This window comes from Macadamia integrifolia, chromosome 3 (genome assembly GCF_013358625.1).
Source record: "Macadamia integrifolia cultivar HAES 741 chromosome 3, SCU_Mint_v3, whole genome shotgun sequence".
Classification (NCBI taxonomy): Eukaryota; Viridiplantae; Streptophyta; class Magnoliopsida; order Proteales; family Proteaceae; genus Macadamia; species Macadamia integrifolia.
The window spans coordinates 1545965-1569651 of record NC_056559.1 but is presented as its reverse complement, the minus strand read 5'-3'; the positions used below and the strand labels follow the sequence as shown (position 1 = coordinate 1569651).

Sequence of the window (23687 nt, the reverse complement as noted above, 5' to 3'; positions counted from 1 at the left end):
CCCCCCCCCCCCTCTCATCACCAAATTCAAAATGCCTTTATAAGAAAAGTATCAAATTGATGAAGAGAAAAGGGTAATCGGCTCCCTTTCACTGGCAGAAGCAACAGTGTAAGATTTGAGAAATGCATTGGGGTAACTATAAGGTATCAATGCCATGGTCTGTCAATTTATTTTAAATAAGCAGAAGTTCCCAAGTTGTCCGATGTAGGGAGGACGCTATAAAACGTGAGATGTTTCATTATTTTGTGGAAAGTTCGCGGACTAACCATGTGGCAACTGAGGTGTCAATAACATGATCCTTTTGCTTTTGTCTGGTAGGTGGCATTGCCAAGTCTAACAAGTTTACATGGCAAAATCACAAGAATCGTTAAAATCATCATTTAGAAAAATCACATGAAACATTACCAGTGCTGGGAGAGGGAGGAGATGATCATGGTCCATCGAACAAACTGAATTTAAGAAAATCACAAAGTCCATAAATGGGAAACATTACAGTTAAAAATATAAGATTATGAGCCAGAATTCTCATGATCATCATTGCACATTACATTAAAAAAAAAAAAATGCTTCAACCAGAGCTTTGAATCTAGTCAATCTTCCTCCCAGTCATTGGGAAGACAAAAAAAAACGTTGAAGCAGTCTATATTGTTCAGAAAGATGGGATACATTAGTGGTTCCAACCCAGATCCCTCAGAAATTTGGTTATCAAGATCTTAACTGAAACTTGTTTGTTCTGGATAGTCCTAGATCCATCAGCAATTTTGCATAAACCACCCAAATGACTCCCCCCCCCCCCCCCCCCACACACACACAGAATATATATATCCTGAATCCTTTCGTTTCTACTAAGCATTTTCACATAACCATATAGAGGATTGTACAAAACCAGATTGGTATATAAAGAAATCGGATCATGAGAAACAGATTTGACATATTAATCAAACAAAATATTTAGATTGGACATCAAATCTTATCAGAAGACGGATCTCATTAACATAGACTTCGATCATCAATTTTCAGCAAGAACAAATAAAAAGGGAAATCCGAAATGTGAATCGGAACGATAGCAACATGAGATAGAGAGAGAGAGAGAGAAAAGTACCTTGTAAGAACCATCTGGTTGCATCTGACCGAGTCGCTTAATTTCTTCCTTAAGTCGCTCTACCTCTTCCTCCACGTTCATTGTTCCAATGGTCGTCAACCTCACCTCACCTCACCTCACCTCACCCCACCCCTTCCCTTCCTTTTTCAGACAAAAAAATATATCAGAGCGACTGAAGAAATGGGGAAATATCTCTCTGGTTTCCATGGTTGCAACTTGGCACGGATGTTATCAAAAAAAAAAAAAACTTGGCACGGAAATAATCCGAGTCCCTGACATTTCCGGGTTTTGAATTGGGATTTTAAATCCATGGACCGGACTCAAGCCCAAAAATTTATCTGGGCCGGGATTTGGTTTTGGGCCCCACCAGGAAAAAAAAAATTGTATGAAGGATAAATGTATTGGTGAAAGTTTTATATTTGAATTTGACTATATGCTATAGATTAGATACAACATGTAAGGTGAAAAATATAATGTTTTCCAATATGCACAGCTTCAGCAGATTGCTTAGCCCCATTCATCTTAGGCGCAAGAGCACTCGATCAATGAGTTATTACGCACTCTTTCAAGGGTAGCTGCTTCTAGGCAAACCTCCTGGCTGTCTCTGCACCCTTACCTCCTTTATCACTAAGTGGTCATTTAGGGGCCTTAGCTGGTGATCTAGAGGTTTTCATAAACTCCACATCTAGTTCTCACATATGAAAAGGAAAGTATAGCAATTGCGACCTTTGATATATACTGAGTGGTTGGACTAGCAACGTGTCAAATAATCAAATTCAATCATATATTGTTCCATGTATTGGCAGACATCCTTGATGGTTTAAGTATAAGTGTGCATTCTTTAGGTGATTCTTGTTTCATTTCTACAAATTTATGTGTTTTATATCATCACCTCGACAATTTCGTTTAGTTTGAAATTTAGCACATGAATACAAAACCTTTTACGCATATCGAGAAAATTGAATACAAATTTCCGAATGAAAAAAGATAACCTAACTACAAGGCCAGCATTTTGCATTTTATTGCATTAGCCAATCCATCACCTCTTCACAGTCCATCCAAACTACGACATGTGCCACTCTTGTTTTTTTATACTTTGTAGCCTTTGATAGACTCCTTGTAGTTATGATTCTTGCAAGTTCCATACAAAATCGGTATTTATATAGGCTACAACAAAGTGAGACTTTAACAATAATATTGAAGCCCAACGACACGTGCCAAAGGTCCTCTCAGCTATGGAATCACTCTCTGAACCCTGGGATATATGGAGAGGAGCCAGATCCTTTTATTGGGTGGGGGGGGGTGTCAAATGTGAGTCATCACCAATTGAAGCCCAAGTTTGGTCTAACATTTTATTTAACTTGTCAGATGATCAATTAATAATTGGGCATTCACGATGCAAGGCAATGACTAAACTATCGCCCAATTGATAATCGTCAATTTATAAGTCGATTAGCATATTTAAGCACGTGTAGCCCAATTATAGCACGTTGGTGGCTTGTTTAAAGACACTTTATAGCATGATTAATCATAGATGATTTAAAACTAAATTATAGCCTGATTATTCCATTACATTAAGCCAGAAAATGAACTAATTATTAATTAACCAAATAGAAACATGTACATACCCTGAACTACAAAACCCATGCCTAAAATAGACGTAAAATAATAGGAAGCCACAGTGATCCGGAGTCACGGTGTCCAAATTCTAAGGATTCAGGATCTCGTTTAAATTAAACCGTTTGGCTCATATTTCCGAAAAGGTGATCCGGAGTCAGGGTGTCCAGTTGAATCACGCAATTGAACTAAAATCCACGACTCAACTGGATTAACCTATTGAGGTTAATCTAGAATTGAGTCACGGATTCTAGGGTTGATATAAAAGCCCTAGATTCACGGTGTCTCACAATTATCAAGTTTTTACCCTATGGCGGTGAAAGACGATTGCGCTCTACCCTGCAACTGAAAATCGAGGTGAGATATGTCCTCCTTCTCCTCCTCCTCCTACTTCTTCTTCTTCTTCTTCTTCTTCTTCTTCTTCTTCTTCTTCTTCTTCTTCTTCTTTTTCTTCTTCTTCTTCGTTTGTGTTTAGGGTTTCTCACGTTTACCCTTCTTCTTCATATCTAGGGTTTACCTTCTTATGGTGGAAGTAGATCGCAGCCTTTACCTGCAACTGAAAATCGAGGTGAGATTTATATTGTCCCTCTTCTTCGTTTGTGTTTAGGGTTTCTCACATTTACGCTTCTTATTCTTCTTCGTTTGTGTTTAGGGTTGATATAAAAACCATAGAATCACGCCCTAGTTGCTTTGAAAACGACCAAAGCCTCACCCCCTCTCAACTCTTCTTCCTCCTCTTCTAAGAGTGGCTGTAGAGGTCGGTTTTGAAAGAAGGTGAATCTCTGCACTTTCTCACCCTCTCTCAACTCATCTACTCTGTGCCATCTGCTTGATGTGAGTATGACTAATTTTTCTGGGGTGTCTTTTTTGTTCATGGATGGTTGTTCCAGGTTTGACAAATCCTCTTAGCATAACGTCGCTGGACTTTGCTCGCATTACTAATAGGCGCTACGGATTTTGGAACCTACAACCGAAGGTGAATCCCTGCACTCTCTCTCAACTCTTCTTCTTCCTCACCTTCTTTGTGCCATTCTCTGCTATCTCAGAGTTTGGTTCATTTTTTTTTTCTCAAAATATGTAGACCATGGCTGTCAAATAAGCTGAAAAATCGCATGATCTAGTGTTGTTTTGTTTGTTTATGGAAGGAAGTGGTTGCTTTGTCTATCCTTAAGATTGGTAGTGATTTGTGAATCAAAGTTTGAGAATTTACATATCAGGTAGATTTTCTGCTATTATTCTTTTCCTATTGATGCTCTGTTTGCTATGAAATTATTCATTCAATAGTTGGCTTAATCAAATTATGCAATGAAAAGGTAGTTGCCAATGTAGAGGATTGCAGTGTGCCAACAGTTTTGGATTTGTAACTACAAAAATGTTGCTTGAATGAATAACAATATGTGACTGAATATTGGATCTTTCTACCCAATATCACTTTTACGATTGGTAAACACTGGAAGTTTTACAAATCATGAGTTTGAGTGCCAGTATTAAAAAATTATAAAATAACATTTTAATTAATCATGAGCAGTAATTTATTATTTGTTTAATTTGAATGTAGATTTACTTTTACAATGGAGTTTGATGATGGCTGCAAGAGGCGAAGGAAAATCATAATCTTTGCTGCAACTGCTGTTGTTATAACAATAGACCAGTATATCAAAAAATATCTGGACAAAGAGCCATACCGTTGTGAACCCCTATGCAGTATTATTGAGACAAAGAGAATTATCGGTCACACTAATAGAACCTGTCGAGAACAAATAAGGTTAAGCACGAGGGCTTTTTTTAGTTTAAGTCATTTGATTAGGGAGAGAGGTCTATTGAGAAATAGCAGATTTGTGCAAGTGAATGAACAACTAGTTATGTTTCTACATACAGTAGGACACAATGTTAAAAACCGCATCATTACACACAAGTTTGGACATTCTGGTGAGACTGTAAGTCGGTACTTTAACATTGTATTGGGTGCAATCCTTAAATTGTATCCAATACTATTGAAACCTTCGAGTATCGCAGCGCATCATCGAATAACAAGTAATGAAGAAAGATTTTACCTTTATTTCAAGAACTGCATCGGAGCCATAGATGGATCACATAACCCTGTGTGGGTGCATCTAAGCGATCATCTGAGGTTCTGTGATAGGAAGGGTGATATTTCTCAAAATATTCTTGCTACCTGTGACTTTGACATGAAATATACTTACATTCTTTCTGGTTGGGAAGGGTCAGCATCAGATGCTCGAATCTTAGACAATGCATTGCATAGAGATGGTGATGGGAAATTGGTGGTGCCACGAGGTAAATATTATCTCGTTGATGCTGGGTATGCTAACCAAGCGGGGTTCTTGCTGCCATATCAAAACGTTCGATACCATCTGAAAGAGTGGAGAAATTGTGATCAGTCATCAAGTGATAAAAATAAATTGTTTAACCTGAGACATTCACAATTAAGAAACGTGATTGAACGTTCATTTGGCCTCCTGAAGTCGAGATTCAAGATCTTGAAAAACCAACCAGAATATCCTTTAAAGACACAAACAAGAATTGTGTTGGCATGTGTGCTGTTGCACAACCACATTATTACACAGAATAGTGTTGAAGAAGAAGAGCGATGGCTTGATGAAGAGGGTGAAGAAGATAGTGCTAGTACCCGATCAACCCTTCACGAAGTAAATGAAGATGTTGAAGATAATAGTTCTGATGGAGAGGATCATGTGTAGGAGAATGCTGATTGGGATCTATTTCAATAACAAATTGTTGACCAGATGTGGGCTGACTGGGTGGCTGGAGATGGGGAACATGAAGCCATCACTGAAGATGATGATGATTTGTCCTACTAAGATTGAGTATTTATGAACTGAAATATTTGCTATTGGTTAACTTCTATTTGGAATGTATTTCTGTTGTGGACAATTTTAATTTTTTTGCATGATTTGGGATGACTGTTTAACTTAAACATACTTGGTTTAAAATTTTATGTTGTGGGATGCATGTATGTTGATTATTTAACTGAATTGCAATGCTAGGTTTATGGATTTCCTAATTAGTAATTGTTATTGTTACTTGATATTTATGAAATATATTCACATTGTATTGTATTGTGGTGTATTTTGTTAGTTTTGAGGTGATGGAACCAACATGAGATTCTAATAGTCGGTCACGGGACATTACTTCATGGCCTAGTGTCATTTCACATTACATGTTGGAGTATATATTGAAACAGTACAAGAGTGGTAAGAGTGGAGATACTGGACCGAAAAAATAGCAGTTCATAGAAATTGCCAATCGACTGAAAGAGAAATTATTCACTAGTTATGAGTGTGAACACGTGAGAAACCACTTCCAGATTTGGAAGCAAAGGCTTAGAGCATTTGGGTGATCTACAAAAACAAAGTGGATTGGGATGGAATGCATCCGATATGAGATTTGATGCTCCTCAACACTTCTGGAATGAGTATAGGGTATAATGGAATTTTTTAAATTATAATTTCTATATAATTATGTGTTTTTGTTTTTGTTTTCTTTTTTTTTTCTTACTTAAAACATAAATCGATTGACATTGTCTTTTAGATTGGTAGAAAAAAGAACAAAAGTATTGGAAGGAACATAGTGTGCTCCCAATTCACCCAGAAGTTGGAGCATTGCTAAGGAAAGAGATAGCAATTGGGAAGGATTCAACAATCCCCTCTGAAGCTGCCACAAAAGTTATGATGGACGTGACTGATACTCAGGTTGAGGGAATATGGAACAATAATGGTGTTGACTATCCACCTATTGAACCTGAATAAAATGTTCCTTCCACTCCCATTGGTAGTACCAGTCGTTCTCGAGGAAGACCTCGTGGGTCCGTCAACAGTGGTAGAAAAAAGAGGAAGAAGGGTGCAGTTGAAAACGTGGTAAGTCCATTGAAATCAATTGCTAACTCAATCGAAAAGATGGTAATGAGTGAATCTCAGCTTGAATTTAGGAGAGCAATTATAGATGTTGTTGATGCCATTTCAGACCTCAATTTCCAACAAAAGTTCAAGGCCAAGGAATATATCACGGCCAAGAAGAATTATGCTATTATCTTCATGGAAACAAGAGTAGATGATAGGTGAAATCTGCTAGAGATGTACTTGCCAGAGATTGAGAAGAATTGAGGTGACAATAGGAAGTGAGAAGAATTCTAAGACAATGGTTTTTTTAATAGAAATTTGATGTGTTTGGTTGATGTAACTTGATATTATGTTAAGTTTGTGACAATGAGTTGAATATGGTCTTAAGAAATCTTAAGAAAATGGTTTTTTATATATCAACAACATGAGAAAAAACCCTGAAGAGTATGAAACAAACACAGATAAGCGCGATTAAACACAAAGCAATTTATGGCTTTCCATATATACCATACCAGAGTAATCCATTTAAAGAATAGCATCTTCTGAATCTAGAAATCCACATGCCATCTCAAAAAATTGCTGAAGGACAATCATAGATGAACATGATAGACAATGAGTGTCGACCCTCGATGGAGAAGCTTTCCAACACATTGAAGCAAATTCAAAGATATTTTCCTGAAAAATATCTAGATTTCAGTTGCAGAGTTGAAAAAAAAAATGAGTGAAGACTGCTAGAGTTAATTAATTTGCAATAACTATTATTACACATTTATAGATTTCACTTTTTCAATCACTGATGCTAGGAAAAAAATCGTCTGCAATTCCGATCTCGTACAATTCCGTGAAATACCACCTTCAGGGGGTGACACGTGTATTGATACCAATGCAATGGTCTAGATTTGATTTAAATGACTCTTCACTGATTTAAGGTTTTATTAGTTTTACCAGATCTGGACCATTGCATTGGTATCAATACATGTGTCACCCTCTGAAGATGGTATTTCATGGAATTGTACGAGATCGGAATTGCAGACGATTTCAACCCCTGATGCTAGAGTTAATTAGTTACACAATTCTACTACTTGCAGTTACTTCACTAAGTGGTAGAAGGCCTGAACCAAAATGCCCTAAAGCCACAAGAAGAAAACAAAAACCTACATAACTCCGACGAGTCCTTTATCTTCTCCCTTCTTCTTTCATGGCAATGGAATGAAACTTACTACTGTGGGGATGAAACAGAGGACGAAAACGAGGAAATGAAGAAGCCCAAAAGACCAAACAGAAAGCCTCCATCTTCCTCAAACATTGAACTTTCTCTTTAACATTTCTTAAAGATGAAAATAAAAAAAGAAAGTGAAACAAACAAAACAGGGGGCTTTTGAATTTTGATGGTCTTACACTGGTCTTCTCACTTCACTTGTATTCCAAGATCATGTTGTTCTCCGGAGCCAATCCAATACAAGCCCTCATTATGTTCTCAAGCATTGCCCTCTACTTCGCCAATGCATTCACCACTGGAGTACCAAGCGGGACCTATTTCAGAGATACCCATCAAACCATTTTTCATTTATAAATATCAAATGAAACTAGCCCTCATTAAGCTAAACTCTAGAAAGAGCACGATTTGGTTTACCAGTGGAGCTCTAGTGAGGAAGCTCATAATGGTAGCCACAGGGTGGAAAGAGTGGAACTTGCCCTGCAAAGACCATTAGAAACAGAGTGAGTGAGCCCAAAATGACCAATTTTCAGTTTCAATTTTGAACCTTAGAAGTCGTTTTAGTAACTGACAAATACCTCTCCCTCTGCTTTGAGTTGGATCCGAGAACTGAGCTCGGCCAGGAGGAACAAGTCCAAGATGATGGGAGCAGCCAACAAGGAGTCCTCACAAGTGGTGCGGAGGACTATGGTGCTCTTCCCTCCCATGAATATCTCCGATGTATACTCGTCCATTGCCCTTTTGCTATCTCCAACGTAGGATCGAGATCCTCTGCAACCAGTGGATCTCGCGGAGGTTGGCAGAGGTGACCTCGGATGCTGACACATGTCCTGTGACACATGAACAATCAGATCCTTCTTCCTCCAAAGCCGACGAACACTCTCCTTTGATCGCCGCTGCAACCCACACTGATATCGGCACCGCCTCTTGCATCTCCCCATCTCCCTCCCCTGTTGTCTGCCCCACTCCACATCTTTCATTCTCTCTGCATATGGGTTTATTTATTATCATTGTTGAAGAATGAATATCTCTGTCTCTTAATTTGGGGTTTCCTTATCACCTGTAGTTGTAGCGCTACAGAGCTGGTGTATGTTTTTGTCAACTATTAATTCTCAATTTGGATTCATGTAAGATAAAACGATTTGATGGTGCTTTCATTTTTGTTTCTTATTTTTGGCCTTCCTGATCTGCATTCTTTCCCCAATTGAGAGGAAGCACTTGAAGCAGCGGTGCCTACAAAAGAAAACGAGGCCCTCTGTCTGCCTTACAACAGAAGATGGGTTACCTTCAACTCTGAAATAGGGGCGTCCATGTCTAGCCCTCTCGTTTAGAGATGGGGAGATGCAAGTGGTGGTGCCGCAGTGAGTGGGTTGCAGCGGCAAGTGGGGGAGAAAGAGAAATGACAAAAATGAAAAAGTGGCTGACAGGGCGGCAGTTCCGAAAGCTGATCAACACCAACAACATCCTAAAGAGAGGACGAACTCCATTTCCAACACATAACACAATTTCAGTAGGGTATTTTGATTTTGATTTCCTTTGTAAATTTCTGCAACTTGAGTTGCGGATTTTGCTTAATTTTTATTCTAGTTCTCCCTCTTTCCTCTCTCGTGTGTAAAGCATCTGTACGAGGAGGAGAAGAAGAAGAAGAAGAAGAAGAAGAAGGGGCTCCTAGGTTACTTATGGAGAACAGAGGAGAGAGTTTGTCGACTTCGGAGGAAGAAGAAGATGGATCTGACCGTCCATGTGTCACAGAACACGTGTCAGCATCCGAGGTTACCTCCGCCAACCTCCACCAGATCCACTGGTCGCAGAGGATCTCGATCCCTCCAACGTATGGTACATACTGCAATTACCCAAAATAGAAAGATCTTGTAAAGTCGCATGAGTTTGTATAATCAGTTCAGAACTTTTGATTTGTCCATAGTAGATTACCTTGATCACATTTTTTTCTTTTATTTCTTTTCTTTCCCACCACTGTATATCAGTTTCAGTTCCTGTTTAGGAGGCATAAAATTTGTGCCATTAAAATCTCCTATTTTTTGGTTTTAAGAATCCTCCCCTCATAATTATTCTCTTATTATGTCATATTTGTCCATCACACTCAGATGAGGGGCGTACTTAACAGTATTTTCTATGCATATTTGCTCTCTTGAAAATGTTTGTGTTAACTTATAGATGACATCGAATGTGTCCGATTGTGCTATTGGGAAGTGTGATTTATGTGGGAAAGATTGCTCAATTTTCACTTTTGAGTCAAGGTCACATGTTGGAAGGAAAATTTTTAAATGTTCAATGAATTGCCCCTTCTTCATGTGGGTTGACCAACTGAAGATGTGTGACTGTGGAAACGATCAGTGTAAGGTCATAACTGTGAAGACAAGTGCAAATTATGGTCAATATTTTTGGTGTTGTCCACGATCAGCTGGGGTATGAATTTCTTAATTTTTTTTAATTTTTTTATTTTTTTTGGATTTTAAGATTTGAATGTTTATTTCCTTATATTCTTATAAGATGATTATATTTGCTTTACAGGTTGAAAACGAAGGTTGTGGAATGTTCGATTGGATATCATATTCAAGCCTAAGTTGTCATACTTACCAGACTCCACCTATGTCACAATGCTCGGAAACCTCAACTTCATCATCTCCTTCCCCTTCATCAGACTATATATCAAAGGATACTTGAATGGTGCAATAAAAGAATTGGAAGACCATACGAGGATGCTGAGAGATGTTCTTGACGCAGTCAAGAAACTTGATTTAAACAAAAATATAGGATGAACTTTTTTGGAATTTTTTGAAAAATAAAAGGCCGAAGCCATTGTAATGATATTGAGTTCATTATCTTTTTTTTTTTTTGATAGAAAGACTTCATTATCATTTATTAGTACTTGGATTGTAATAGTTAATTTAGACTGAACTATGTTTTTGGATTATTACATGTTAGTACCTTTGATAACTATGGGGAACTGGGCACATCACAAGCTCCAAGTGCCCCATTCATAATTTCATAATCTATGGAAAGATTTCAGAATATGACACTTATAATAGAGTGTTTCTAACCTAAATATGGATATAAAAAATAACCCTAAAATTCAGAATCAATGGAAAGATTGCAGAATTTAAAATTCAGAACAGAGTTAGATTCACATGTGTAATGTGACATGTGAGTGAGCTCATTGTGAGATGACCTACCCAAAACCATTACATGAAGAAATCAAATCATGTTGTTTAAGGAAAAAAAAAAAGTTCAATACTATATTATTCCTTTTTAAGATGCACGATACCTATTTCGATTACATGAACTACAATCATGCCTTGTAATTTTCTTTTTTATTTTCCTCTTTAATTTAAAATAATAATAATAATAATAATAATAATAATAATAATAATAATAATAATAATAATAATTACTACTCTCTTGGACTTGATAGCTCACGAGTGCCATTTTTTAATTTTTTTTTACATATTGCTATTAAAAAGAAAAAGAAAAAGAAAAAAAAAATAAAGTATATATGTGAAACAAATTTTTGAATTTGTTTTTGTTTTTAAATTTATTTTTTATTTTTTATTTTTTGCTAACAAAACATGGGTTCAAAGACTCAAAGGTAACCAAATAGTTTTTCCACTCAGAATTAAGGTAACCAAATAGTTTTCCACTCACAATCAAGTGACAGAATCAAGATAACCAAATAGTTTTTTCATCATAAAAAAATTATTCTAAAGAAACTCATTCATATGAGTTAGATTTAGAATCCTAAATCCTTAGAATTTGATCCAATGAATAATTCGAACCAAACGCCCCTTAAATTGATAGAACCGATTAACCACAACTGAAACCGACCTTTCCTACCAAAAAAAACCAGACTGCTAACACCCCTTAATTTATTATTCCACCATACGTCCATACCCCACTTTTGGTTAGTAAAACGAGGGCATTATCGTAAAATCGGCACCTAAAAGATAAAAAAGAAAAAGAAAGCTTCAGCGGATAAGCTTTCACTTCCCAATCCGAGTTCCCAACTAGTTCGTCGCAAACTCTTCCTTCACTGGCAACTGGCAAGTGGCAAGTGGCAAGTGGCAAGCGGCAACCAGGTACTGCTTCACCCCTTCGTCTTCAGGGAATACACGTTTTGCTCTTCAATTCTTGGATGCTCAACGAGCTCTGTCAGATTCTGAAACCTGGACTTCACTAACACTACTATGGTGAACTCAGGACCTTGGGGCATATCCCGTAAATCTCCTTTTCTTCCAGGGTTATTTACATTCACCCATCGTCATCTCCTGAGCTGTCGTCGATTTCGGTGTGGAAGCAGTTCGAAACGGCCAATCGCAGTCCAGTCTAGAGGTTCTTTCCTTTGATTAACATCACAGTCCACCAGTGAAGATTTCACAATTTGGGTAATAGGGTTTGAGAGATTTTGTTATCTTCATCGATCCGTAGCTGTAATGCTGCAGAGATGGCGGAGAAGAATGAACATGAGCCATTGTACGATCATGAGAATCATATGCAGTCTCTGAACCATACGAGCCAGATCGAGGAAGAAGACGATGGTGTAGATGGAGAATCCATAGACAATCCGAACATTCGATTCGAAGCTCACACGCTTGAAGATGGTGGTGTAGGGGGCAGCGTCGATGAAGTCCCTCCGGATTCTAACTACGTTGGTGGCGCCGCCTCCAGTTTCGTTCTACCGTCACGTGGGGAGGGTATGGATCAGCTGACTCTTTCCTTTCAGGGCGAAGTCTATGTGTTCGATGCTGTTTCCCCAGAGAAGGTGTTTGAGACAATGGTTTCGTTTATAATGTGTTCAATTTACAGTTTTTATGTCGGCTATCACTTGGGTTTGGTGCTTGTAGATTACAAAATTTGAGGTGTTGGGTTTCAATTTTCTCTCTCTTTTTCCCCGTCGATTACTTATAGGTACAGGCGGTTCTGCTATTGCTGGGAGGGTATGAAGTCCCTTCTGGCGTGTCTGGCGTGGCATCTTCTCCGAATCAGAGGGTAACCTCAGGCCTCCTTTCTCATTCTTGCGGGTGTTTTGGTCTTTGTATTATGTTTTCATTTAATCGTGTTCATTGCTTTCATCCTTTACCCCCCTCACCCTTTTTTTTTTTGGTATCAGAGTTTGGCTGAGTATCCCCAACGCTCTACTCTTCCTCAGAGAGAGGCTTCTCTTCATAGATTCCGTGCAAAGAGAAAAGAGCGGAACTTTGATAAGAAGATTCGATATAACGTTAGGAAAGAAGTTGCTCTCAGGTAGTAATCTTTCTGCTAAATATGTTGTATTTCTTTTTAGAAAAGTTTGTTAGAATACAAGATCAGAGAGATGTTAAGATTTCCATGCATCGTGTTGGACAATGAAAGTTTGGAGGAGAGGTTAATGATCTTTGTCTTAATCCACATGGGAATTCTCCCTCCCCCCCCCCCCCCCTTCTCTCTTCTCATTGTGGGCAGGGTTCTGTTTAGATAAACACGAACTTGCCCATCTCGATGGACTTCATGCACCTAGTTTATGTCTTACTACAATGGCGAATCATTGTCAACATTGTAATGTATCATTAGAGTTTTTATGCTCCGCCCATAAGAAATGCTTTATCCACTCTTATGCATATGCTAAGCCTGCCCATGTTGTCTCTTGTTTTTGTTCCTTCTGATGTCATGGCTCAAAGTTGACGGAAAGACTTAATGTCGATTCAAAGATGGAGCTTTTGGTCATCCTCCATCTTAAGTTCTTCCCCCTCCTGGAGTAATGCACACCATTCAACATTCAAGGGTTTTAGTGAACTCTTATTACCCTCTTAGAACTTAAATAAAGAGTTCTATATGATGTCTACTTTTATATCACTACTACTTCAGTCTAACAAGTATGAATATAGACAATGGAGACAATTTAGATGATTAAAGGATACTGCTTGAGTAGGAGTTATCTCCCAAGAACGGAGGCTTGTGACTTAAAACACATATGCCCAAGTTATTTTTGGATGCGATGTTTATCCTAAGCTTCTGTTGCAAGTCTTTTCTTTGAGTTTTCGATAGATGCTGCAAATTATTAACCATTTGCACATGGTATGTGTATTGGTATCTTGTAGAGCGATAGAAAATCACAAGTTAAAATATATTGGTATCTTCTAGAGCAATAGAAAAACACAAGTTAAATAATACAATTCAGAATACTATTTTAGTATATTGATTTTTGCCTTCTTAAGAGGACATATATAAACTATTTTCCTAAAATAGGAGACTAGACGTATTCTTTCAACAAATAAAGATTTTTGTTGATATATGAAGATAGACAAGGAGGTATTTGTCCAAAGAAGGCACACAGTGGATGGCTTCCATGCAAATTGGATTTTATTAATTCCTAAGTACTTTGTTATGCATGGGTGAACCCAATGCATGGGTGAACCCATTGGAAGTTCTGTTCCATGTCTCTTGACTCTAGGCCATGTATGCAGTTCCAAGGATCGAAAATTAAATTGTCTCTGAGGCCTGCAGTATCAAATAAAACTTAATTCTGATTTATATGATTGTTTTTAATGATTCAATGTGGCAATCTCCCCCTCCCCTGCAGCGCCGCACCATCCCCCCCCCCACCCCCCTCCCCCTCCCCTCCCCCTCCCCCTCCCCCTCCCCCTCCCATTCCCAATGCTCCCTCCTCTCCCTTTCCGCTCCACCCCTGTCCTGACCCCTTCCTGCTCCCACCCCTTACCAGCCCCTCCCTATCCTCTCTTTGACTCACCTCTTCAACCCATCAATCATTCTCTACTACATCGTCCATCAAAAACTCACCTTCTCGGATCTTCCAAAGTTCCCAGTCTGGTCTTGGCTCCCTAGTCTACTCTTGGACAATGTGATTCTTGTGGCAACACTACGATTTCAAATTTCACCATTGATGACAACTTGATCACTCATCCTGCCCAGCTCGTTAATTGTGCATTCTTTGTCCATTGAATTGGGTCGATCCTCAACTACACCATTTACAGTTCTGAGCTGCTTCACCAATTGCCCCTATCATATTACGTTCCAGGAGAGTTTTCTCCACCGGTCAGAGAGAGTGTTGGTCGTTGTCACTCCGATGCACCATGCTCTTCCACAGAGTTTCAGATCATTCTTTTTGTTGTTTGCACAATTTTCTCTTCCAATATCCATTGCAACCAACTTAGCTCGTTGAAGGCTTGGTGGGGGGTTTTAGTGCAGGCGAAGAATAGAATGATAACAATAGATGCACATTTCTTCTTATTCATCATTGGTACAATGGGAGAATAGTGGTGGATTTGGTAGTGATGCCTCCCCTTCTTCGTCTTCTTCTCGAGGTTGACCGTTGTAAGGATATCGGGTGTCTACAACCGCTCCCCACTTCCTTGCCCTCCCCATCTCCCCCAGACCCGTCCCTATCCTGCTTCCATACTTCCTTGCCTCCTTGCCTCCCCCACCCTGCTTTCACTCTCCCCTCCTCTACCTGTACCGTCTTGGCCCCTCCCTATGCTCTCTTTCCCCATTTACTTTCTGGGGAAGATAAAGGATAAAGTTGGGTTTTAAAAAAAGATAATGAATCTCAAATGTAATATCAGTTAAATGTGAGGTACCGCAAACATCATATCTATGAATGTGAGGTATCCCAAGTGATGATAGTTCAAACATTGGGTTCCTTACGTGCAATTTGACCAAATGTTAGGTACTCTATGTTGGGGATAGGATGTCTTTAATTCCATCCATGGCCAAAGTGGGTATTCCTGTAAATTCTCTATATAGGGTTTTCGCTATATATTTGTAGCGAGGGCATCTTTCTTTGTAAAGCAATTTGAGAGAGGTGTGAGGACGAGCGCTGTAACCGTATTTTCATTGATAGGGAAGCAGGATTTTATCTCACTGAGGACGTAGACAATCTTGCGAACCTCGTAAATTTGTGTGCATTGTTAGTTTTTATTTTTTTCATTATTTTCTGCATCGTTTTAGGGTTGTGTTTACCCTAAATGCCATTTACCCATAAATTTTTATGTTTAAAAATTATTTTCAAGAACCATAGTGTTGCAAATGCGATACATTCATAGTTGCTTCTCTGAGATTGTACTGACTGCTGAGATGTGTTTGACTAGTATTTTGGTGGAGTAAAATTTGATGGAGCTTAAATGTGGCATTCTTCAGGGGAAAAAACGGACCTTGCCTTGGAACTAGTTAGGGCCTTTTGTTCCCAGGAATCCGGCTTTCTTTATTTGGCTCAATAACGATTTTGTACTATTGTTTTGAAGTAATTGTGTTTTGGACTTTTTTCGAGCAAAGGTCTAGATTCACTGTGTAGACTAGATTTATTAAACTAAGATGCTGTGAAACTTGCTTTAATGGGTTCCATATTTCTTATTATTCTTCGTGAACTTCTGTTTTATAGAAGAAACTGTTTCGTCAACCCATGTCCGTTATATGCTTTCCCTTACCAGGATGCAGCGTAAAAAGGGTCAATTCACATCATCAAAGGTGAGTTCAGATGATGCGGGATCGGCTTCGAATTGGAATGGTACAGGACAAGATGATTCACAGCAAGAAACTTTGTGAGTACCAAGTCATCTAGCAACTTTTGTTAGTCTCCTAAGATGATTTCTTCTGCAATCAACCGTCATTGTTTCCTTGAGTTTTCTTTTAGACTGGTATTGTGCCTAATTTCTATTTCATGTAGTTTGCTATTAATCCTTAAGTGCTTTCCTCAGATGCACACACTGTGGCATTAGTTCAAAGTCCACTCCAATGATGCGTCGTGGGCCAGCCGGCCCTAGGACTCTGTGCAATGCATGCGGGCTTATGTGGGCAAACAAGGTTGGTTCCTGTATATGGTTAGTCACTGTAGGTTCCTGTTTACTATAGAAAACAGAAGTAATTTTACAAAATAAAAAACTAAGAGCTTCGTCTTTATAGGAAGCAATTTTATTATATGACAAATCTATACAACTCCTGCCTGTCTGTTGCTCTTTGTTTTTCTCATTTAGTAATGTCAAAAGTATTGTTGCGTAACACAATGTAACAAGTACAAAATGGAAGAACTTAGGAGACAAAATTAAAAGGGCAAGAAAGGAAATGAACCTTACATTACAATTCATAAGTCAAACCTAGAAAGAGATCACATAAAAAATTCTTGCCAACGCTTTGTAGCATCTCAAATGGCTAGCATATTAACTGATTCATGGGCTGATTTGGTGAAATATAAAGCAGTCTATGGGTTCTCTTTTATAATATCCAGCTTTCTTTTTTCTTAAATGCTGGATTGGTGATATAGAGACACATACAAACTCTTAGGACATTTTATTATCAAGGAAAGGGAAGAAGAAATTCTAAGAGTATGATAATGCAAATCCAGCTCCTGCATGGTAAATTAGGTGGGAGTAAATCCGTTGAACCGAGTCTGGATGCCTCCTATTAAGCACAACCAATTCATTGACAGTTTGATACCACATGTTTGCTGCTGCTATAGGACTTATGTTGCCCTGCCTTGGCCAGTACCTTCAATGAGCCCTCCTTACTAGGTTAATAGCTGTAGCTGACACTGCCATGTTCTCTCATGATAGTCTGGAGGACCGAGTTTTGTAGAGTGGTCATCTAATTTGCAACAACTAGTATTCCTGTGGGCAAAATGGCTTATGGATGCAACTGCATGGAAGGCTTATGACCCTGGATATGAGTTAGATAACAACAACTACTACACTACCACGTGAAGCTGAGAATATTCCATTGACTGAGGTAGGTTCAGAGTTGGTAAATTTGGTTATAAGAAAAGATATGATGCTGATGTGTTCAGGTAAAATTTGGTATGATAATTGAAAGGCACAATGAATAATTCTTTGGCATATATCCTTTGAGTAGGATACAAAATAACGATTCTAAACACTAATAGACACTAATATAAAATACAAATGTACAGTGAATAAAAATACAGCAGAAATTAGAGAAAAACATGGTTAAAAGATCTTGACTAACATGACTGGACCCTAAGATTTTCAGATTTTTTCTTTGGAAAAATACGCCATTTGGTACATAGTTTCGAAAATATGGTTGGGTTAAAATAATATGCTAATTTACTATGGGTGGGATAGTGCTAACAGAACTTTGTATCTCATTCAGTTGGTGAAACAAATTTAAACTGCAATATAATTTATTTGGTGGAGCAGATTTCAAACATGGAGCGTGTGGTAGGCCATTCGACTCATACAGCTTATCTGTCTTGTGGCAGTAATTGTTGGTTCTCATTACAATTGCCCTTGTCATGTAATCATGGGTTAATTTTCAAACCAATTTAACTTCTCCACATATCAATAACTTGTTTCTAAAACTTTTCTAGGAGCAAGGACCTATTGAGAAAATAAGGAGAAGTCCCGTGATGCAGTTACTAGGCTGGTTTGTCCTGACCCAAAAAGAACTAGGTCCAAACCTGGGTGTCGGTTCAACCGGTATATATATATATATATATATGAGAGTTTGTTTCTTTTTGTTTGGGATTTATTTTCCAGTTGTTTATCATTATAGCCGTTGTTAGTGTAACGCCACACCCCCATTAACCTTGGCACAATATTGTTCTCTTTGGCCCATGGGCCTGAAGGACTTAAAACGCATTGTACCATGTTAAGGAGGCTAGAGATTATCAACTAAACCAGCAACCTCCCCCTAGGTGATGTGAGACTAAATTTTGCACACCTCACCGATCTCCCAAACCCCTTGGTACTTGCTGTCACACCGATCTCCTAGGCAGGTCCAGTACATTTGCCGTTGATCGGGGCCGACCCCGACAGCGTGATAGGAAAATCTATCCTGATAAGGATTGCGTCCCATATTTTTAATTTTTTATACAGGCTGCTGGAGCCACCGCTTATAAATGTGCAAGGGTTGGGCATGCCTACGCTTAGTGCAAACATGAGGGTCACTTATGGGGGGAGCAGTTGAAATCTAAAGGTTGCAAGAGAACAAAGGAGCAAGAGAGAAGATGGGGGTAGAATGAAGGAGAAGGAAGAGAGAAGTTGCGGTAGAATAATGTGGGAGAGTATTGGACTACTCTCCGTTATGGTGATGCACTTAGCCAATTCAGAAGTTAGTGTCTATTCTGTTCTGCAACTAAGTGGGTAAATTGTGATGCTATTTTTGTCTGCTACTTTGATATCTTCCTTATTCATCCTTGTGTTCAAATTGTGTGCATACTTATTGTCTTAGATTTTAGATTGCTTCTCCTGTGCTCATGCTATTTATGCATAATGCTAAATTGGTTTTTCCTTGGTACTGAATTACCGAGTTGCAGGGAACTTTAAGAGATCTTTCTAGGACACCGATAATTGCGCAAGCAATTTCTGTGGAAACTCGGGACACTTCAGCAAACCCGATTGAGCAGGTATTCCTGTAGATGAGATGACTTCCATTTGACTCGGTTGCAATTGAAGCTACTGCTGCAAGGGTTTGCATTTCTTTGTAGGAGTAATGACAGTGCTTTCTTTGTGGCATTTTTTTGTAGGGTGAAGTTAATGGGTGTGATGTGGGAACCAGTAGCCAGGCACCACCGACAGATATTACTGCTAATTCCAATGGAGATAACTCTGCTGGAACAGCTGAACAGTAAGTGGTTTGCTTATTCGAGCTCCCACCAAAGAAGTCCTACACTCCTACCTAGTATTGTACTTAAATCGGAAAGCGATGGGAAGGCTTTAAATTAGTTTACTTTAGTTGTTTTCACAGATTTGTACAGATCATTGCATGGCCTTAGTCAATGCATGGATCATACATCTGCCTTTGATGATTTATTACTCTGTATTGTGATTCCCAGATTAGTCTAAACTAGTTTATCAGAGTAAGTCTCATATGGTTTCTAGCAGCGGCATCCAAGATCAATTATGCATGTTTGGAAATGGAAATGAATGGAGGAAAAAAAAATATAGGACCCGATTCCTTATCATGCACTCTATTTATCTGGATTTGTGTCAATGCCTACTCTATTAGGTCAAATCTAAATGGCAGTGTTTCAGTAGAAAAAAGCAAATTATAAAATTATTAGAAGCTAGGTGGGTGATGACATGGCCGTGGGTGGAAGGGTGGATTGTTGGGGTGGGCCGTGGGTGGGTTGGTTGTGGTGGAATAGTAGTTTTCAGGATATCATGATAAGTCGACTTCCATTTGTATGGAAATGGACATAGGTTCTCCTATTGAGTAAACTTGAAGAGGATTCTCTGTGTGGCTATTTCTGCTATGTGGGTGATGATGTGGCCAACCTGATTGTCCCACAGATAGGCACCCCTTGTGTTGTCCATGTAAAATTTGACCATCTCTCCATTGTTTAGGCAGAAAATCAGTGGATTTTGACATGGTAATTGTAAACTAACCAATAGATGGATGGCAAACCATGTGAATTTGCATTTGTCAATTTTTTTAGTCAAACTGAATCATATAGCCAATTGTGTATTTGAATGTTTTTCCTTACAGAAAAGACCCATTAAAATCTTGGCCAGAATTGACTCGTCAATTTAGTAGTATGGTACATTGCTTCTGTGATCAAAATTTTTCACATGAATTGATGAATGGACTTAATATTAAGAATTTGGGCAAGAGAACAGTGCCCATCCCTGATCCCCACGCCCAGACACAGCTGGGTGTGGAAAGACCAGCTGCCCCCATGCACGCCCAGATGTGTCTGGGCATGGGAACGGGTACGGGCAGAGTTCTTTCTCCCTAAGAATTTTTATGCAAGAAAAATTTGAGTACCAACTGATCTGCTATTTGGTAGTAGATAAAAGAACTTGGGGCATTCAACTGGAGATTCCTCTCGAGAGGTGCTCACTAAGAGAAACTAGGCTTGACAGCGCAAAATTATTTATTTTATTTTTGCTATTGCATAATCAGGCATTGTAACTAGTGTATAATCATGAACATATTAGCATAGATCAGGAAAAGAAGTTGGCAGAGGGGAGCCGCTTGTCACACCTTTCAGCTCTTTGAACGTGTTTCTTCATAGGTCACTTCCCATCCAGTTTATTATCTCTGCTAAGAAAATGCACAAAGTGACATATGTTATGCTTAGCTTGCTTTGGTTTGTTTTATGTTGAAGAAATTTGATCCTTGATTCCTTAGATGCCTATTACCTTGCTTTGGTTATAGTTCTTTCTTTCTTGAAATAGAAAAGGTGCAAAGTGATATCTTTCTGCTTGGTTTGCTTTGGTTGTAATTTTATCCTGACAAATTTTGGTCCTTTGATTGCTTAGATGCCTATTATCTCATTGTGCTGCCTTATTTTTATTAAGTGGAAAGATATTGTGCTAAGGTTGTTGTTTTTGCCAATCTCTTTAAATTAAGGATCACAATAGATCCAGTTTGTTGAGTTACTGTATCTAAATTTTAGAGAACTGGTTCCTCTACCTTGTTGGACTCTGGTTTCTCATAACTTCTTCCTTGTGGGAGTCTTTAGATGGAATAGTATCCCTTTTGGCATCCTCAGCTTACTCAAATTGCCCTTCTCCAAACCAAGGTCTAGAGCAAGTTGCAAAGTCGGCCAAAACAAGCGTGGTTATCATCCCACTTGCTCAGCTGTTGGCACTTTCGAGGATATTTGGGACTAGATTAGTTTCCATTCTTAGTAAAACAACTATAACAGATCATATGAATAGCTTTTATCTATCATTGTTGCATCTGTTTGGACTAATGGCTTCGTTCCAGCAGAGTTCTATATTAATACCAGCAGTGTCGGTCTCACAACATAGTTAGATCTCCTTGACTTCTCTACTTTTTTTTTTCTCTTTTTTTTTCTGGAACAGTACATTGATGGCTGCAGCTGTTTGGAACAGACGGCTTCATTCTAACAGAGTTCAATAATAATGCCAGCAGCATCATTCTCGCAATATAGTTAGATCTCCTTGATTATTTATTTATTTTTGCTTTTTGAACAGTTCATTGACTTTCTTTGCCAGTAGCCTTTACCTATCATGGCTGCACTGTTTGGAATAGAGATATCTTCATTCTAACTGAGCTCTATAATAATACCAGCAGCTTCATTCTCACAATATAGTTGGATCTCTTGGATTTTATTTTATTTTTGGAACAATACATTGACTTGCTTTACATTATTCTCATTCTACTGGTCTTTTTTGCTTTTTCTAGTTTGTCAATACAAACGACTTGGATTTGCCACATCTGGTTTTGTTAGAGTAAATTTGATAGATCTTCTAGTGATGATCCTCAATGTTCAGGCGGTGATTACAATATGATACTAGGTGCTTTTCCTTGGGCTTTTCTGAGCTTGAGGGTTGAGTTTTGTAAATGTGGCTGAAGCTTCTAATCATTTATTCAAGAATTGGGATCAGATCAACTGAATCGGCCAGGGCTGATACTGATTCCGGCCGAGCCAGTGGCTGATTCACATCCCAAAACTAAGGTTAACGTAGAATCTGACAATTCCAGCCAATTCAGATTGGAATTGGCTGGAACTGATCCAGTCCGAATTCCAAGTTTTCAATCCTTGCTTCTAATGGTGAGATAGGCATTGTAGCTTGCTGTTCAGATTTGTTACAAGAGAAACATACTAGGATAGAAACACATTGCTCGTGGTTATCTGCTTGGAAATCTTTCCAAAGCTGTTTCATGGAGAGGAAAATTCGCGATGCCAGATTTTTCTTGCATAATTGCCTAAATTCTTTGCATTCATGTGTTATTTTTGTAGACAATGGAATATTGTACTGTTTCTTCTGATATTCAATGAAGTTGTCAAGGGGGGGGGGAATGATAAGGTAAAGAGATCATGAGAAAAATTTTCTTTTACTTCATCATGATTTTTGTGTGTGATGTCATTGTATAATGAGTATAGCTATAGTATGAAGGCAATTTGTTATGGTATTAGTTGCTTCAATCATTAAATCTATTGCTATAGCCATACATACTAGAGGTTGAGAGTCACCAAATTTGACACATGGTTTATCATTTGAATTTCCCATCTATTTTATAATATTTTTTCCCATCCATCTAATTGTTAGAACTTATTTCCTTGAACCTTTGTGATATGTAAAAGCAAATCAACAGTTAAATGGTAAAGGACAAAGTTTCTCCTCACCCATGATGAAGGGATTCCCTATTTTATTGCAATTTGATGGAACTCTTTAAGGGTAGTGTCAAACTTCGTACAATGGAAGGGGGAAGGAGAATTTTTTACCTTGATTGTCTCCACTGTGGGTGAAGCGAAACTTTCTCCAGGAACAAATATGGAGTAGGAGGGTTTTAAAGCTAGCCTTCTGCTTCCACAATTGTACGGATATTGCTACTTAATAAGCCCTTATTTTCCATTTGGGGATTCATAAGCCACCTCCAAGAAGCACATGGCTACTCCTCCTCTGTATAAAAATGGAATACAAGTAATGCAGCTGCTTTCTGGATCTCTTTGCATTCGGAGAGCCCATAATTGGTTCAGTTACTTCAGTTACATATTTGTCTGCAACAAGTTCTTTTGTTTTTTCTACTTGAAATGTATGGCTGCCTTGTAGTAATCAAAGTTGGTGAAAAGGAAGTAACTTTATTTTTTTGCCCTTTTAATGTGACATAATCATTATTTTAGTGAGAGTACAAATTCTATTATTATTTCATGTGTATTCAAAAGTGTGCAGGACAATGATAATTTTAGAAAAATGATATGATGGTAATTAATAGTTCTTGAGAAAGACATAATGGTATTCCACTTTGAGATAAATAAATTCAAAAAATTTTTGGGAATAGGGAAAGAGGCAATCAAAAATGGTTTTAATTTATTATTCCATGTTTTTTATATGGAAATTAGAGGCCAAGGAGTTGTTTCCTCGACTTGTACTTATGAGAATTTGACTCTACGAGAACTTGAACCAAAAACTGTTGAATTTGCCTTTTTTTTTTTTTT

At 38.3% G+C, this 23687-nt stretch overlaps 3 protein-coding genes across 6 annotated transcripts in view; 1 reads left to right on the top strand and 2 right to left on the bottom strand.

The window, feature by feature from the left end:
* LOC122073295 (costars family protein) overlaps window positions 1-1311 on the bottom strand; it is a 2232-nt gene extending 921 nt beyond the window's left edge. The window contains exon 1 of the mRNA XM_042637856.1: window positions 1103-1311. Within this exon, the coding sequence (XP_042493790.1) occupies window positions 1103-1183 (81 nt within the window). The 5' untranslated portion in view covers window positions 1184-1311. The remainder of the gene's footprint in view (window positions 1-1102) is intronic.
* Window positions 1312-7791: 6480 nt separating this feature from the next.
* Window positions 7792-8830, bottom strand: LOC122072820 (inositol-3-phosphate synthase-like). 2 transcript variants are annotated; one of them, XM_042637239.1, is made up of 3 exons: window positions 8392-8830; window positions 8231-8293; window positions 7792-8130 (listed from the first exon to the last, which is right to left on the bottom strand). In XM_042637239.1, the coding sequence occupies exons 1-3, from the start codon at window positions 8791-8793 to the stop codon at window positions 8089-8091; spliced, it is 507 nt and encodes a 168-aa protein (XP_042493173.1). In that variant the 5' UTR covers window positions 8794-8830; the 3' UTR covers window positions 7792-8088. The 2 variants fall into 2 exon arrangements, with proteins under 2 accessions (XP_042493173.1, XP_042493172.1); XM_042637238.1 differs by having other exon boundaries at window positions 7792-8293.
* Window positions 8831-11765: 2935 nt separating this feature from the next.
* LOC122073745 (GATA transcription factor 24-like) lies at window positions 11766-23434 on the top strand. 3 transcript variants are annotated; one of them, XM_042638369.1, is made up of 9 exons: window positions 11766-11907; window positions 12029-12590; window positions 12737-12817; window positions 12939-13072; window positions 16252-16362; window positions 16519-16624; window positions 19089-19178; window positions 19299-19399; window positions 21586-21831. In XM_042638369.1, exons 2-9 carry the CDS (start codon window positions 12273-12275, stop codon window positions 21641-21643), a joined length of 999 nt encoding a protein of 332 aa, XP_042494303.1. In that variant the 5' UTR covers window positions 11766-11907; window positions 12029-12272; the 3' UTR covers window positions 21644-21831. The 3 variants fall into 3 exon arrangements, with proteins under 3 accessions (XP_042494303.1, XP_042494304.1, XP_042494302.1); XM_042638370.1 differs by lacking the exon at window positions 21586-21831 and adding an exon at window positions 22833-23434 and having other exon boundaries at window positions 11833-12590; XM_042638368.1 differs by having other exon boundaries at window positions 11834-12590.
* The last annotated feature ends 253 nt before the right edge of the window (window positions 23435-23687 follow it).

Excerpts from the sequence above, each read along its gene's own strand:
- LOC122072820 (XM_042637238.1), bottom strand. The coding sequence starts at position 8,793 with ATGAAAGATGTGGAGTGGGGCAGACAACAGGGGAGGGAGATGGGGAGA. Across the intron at positions 8,294-8,391 it reads AACTCAAAGCAGAGGGAGAG|GGCAAGTTCCACTCTTTCCA; the intron begins GTATTTGTCAGT and ends TGGTCTTTGCAG.
- LOC122073745 (XM_042638369.1), top strand. The coding sequence starts at position 12,273 with ATGGCGGAGAAGAATGAACATGAGCCATTGTACGATCATGAGAATCAT. Across the intron at positions 13,073-16,251 it reads AGGAAAGAAGTTGCTCTCAG|GATGCAGCGTAAAAAGGGTC; the intron begins GTAGTAATCTTT and ends TTCCCTTACCAG. Across the intron at positions 16,363-16,518 it reads GATTCACAGCAAGAAACTTT|ATGCACACACTGTGGCATTA; the intron begins GTGAGTACCAAG and ends TGCTTTCCTCAG.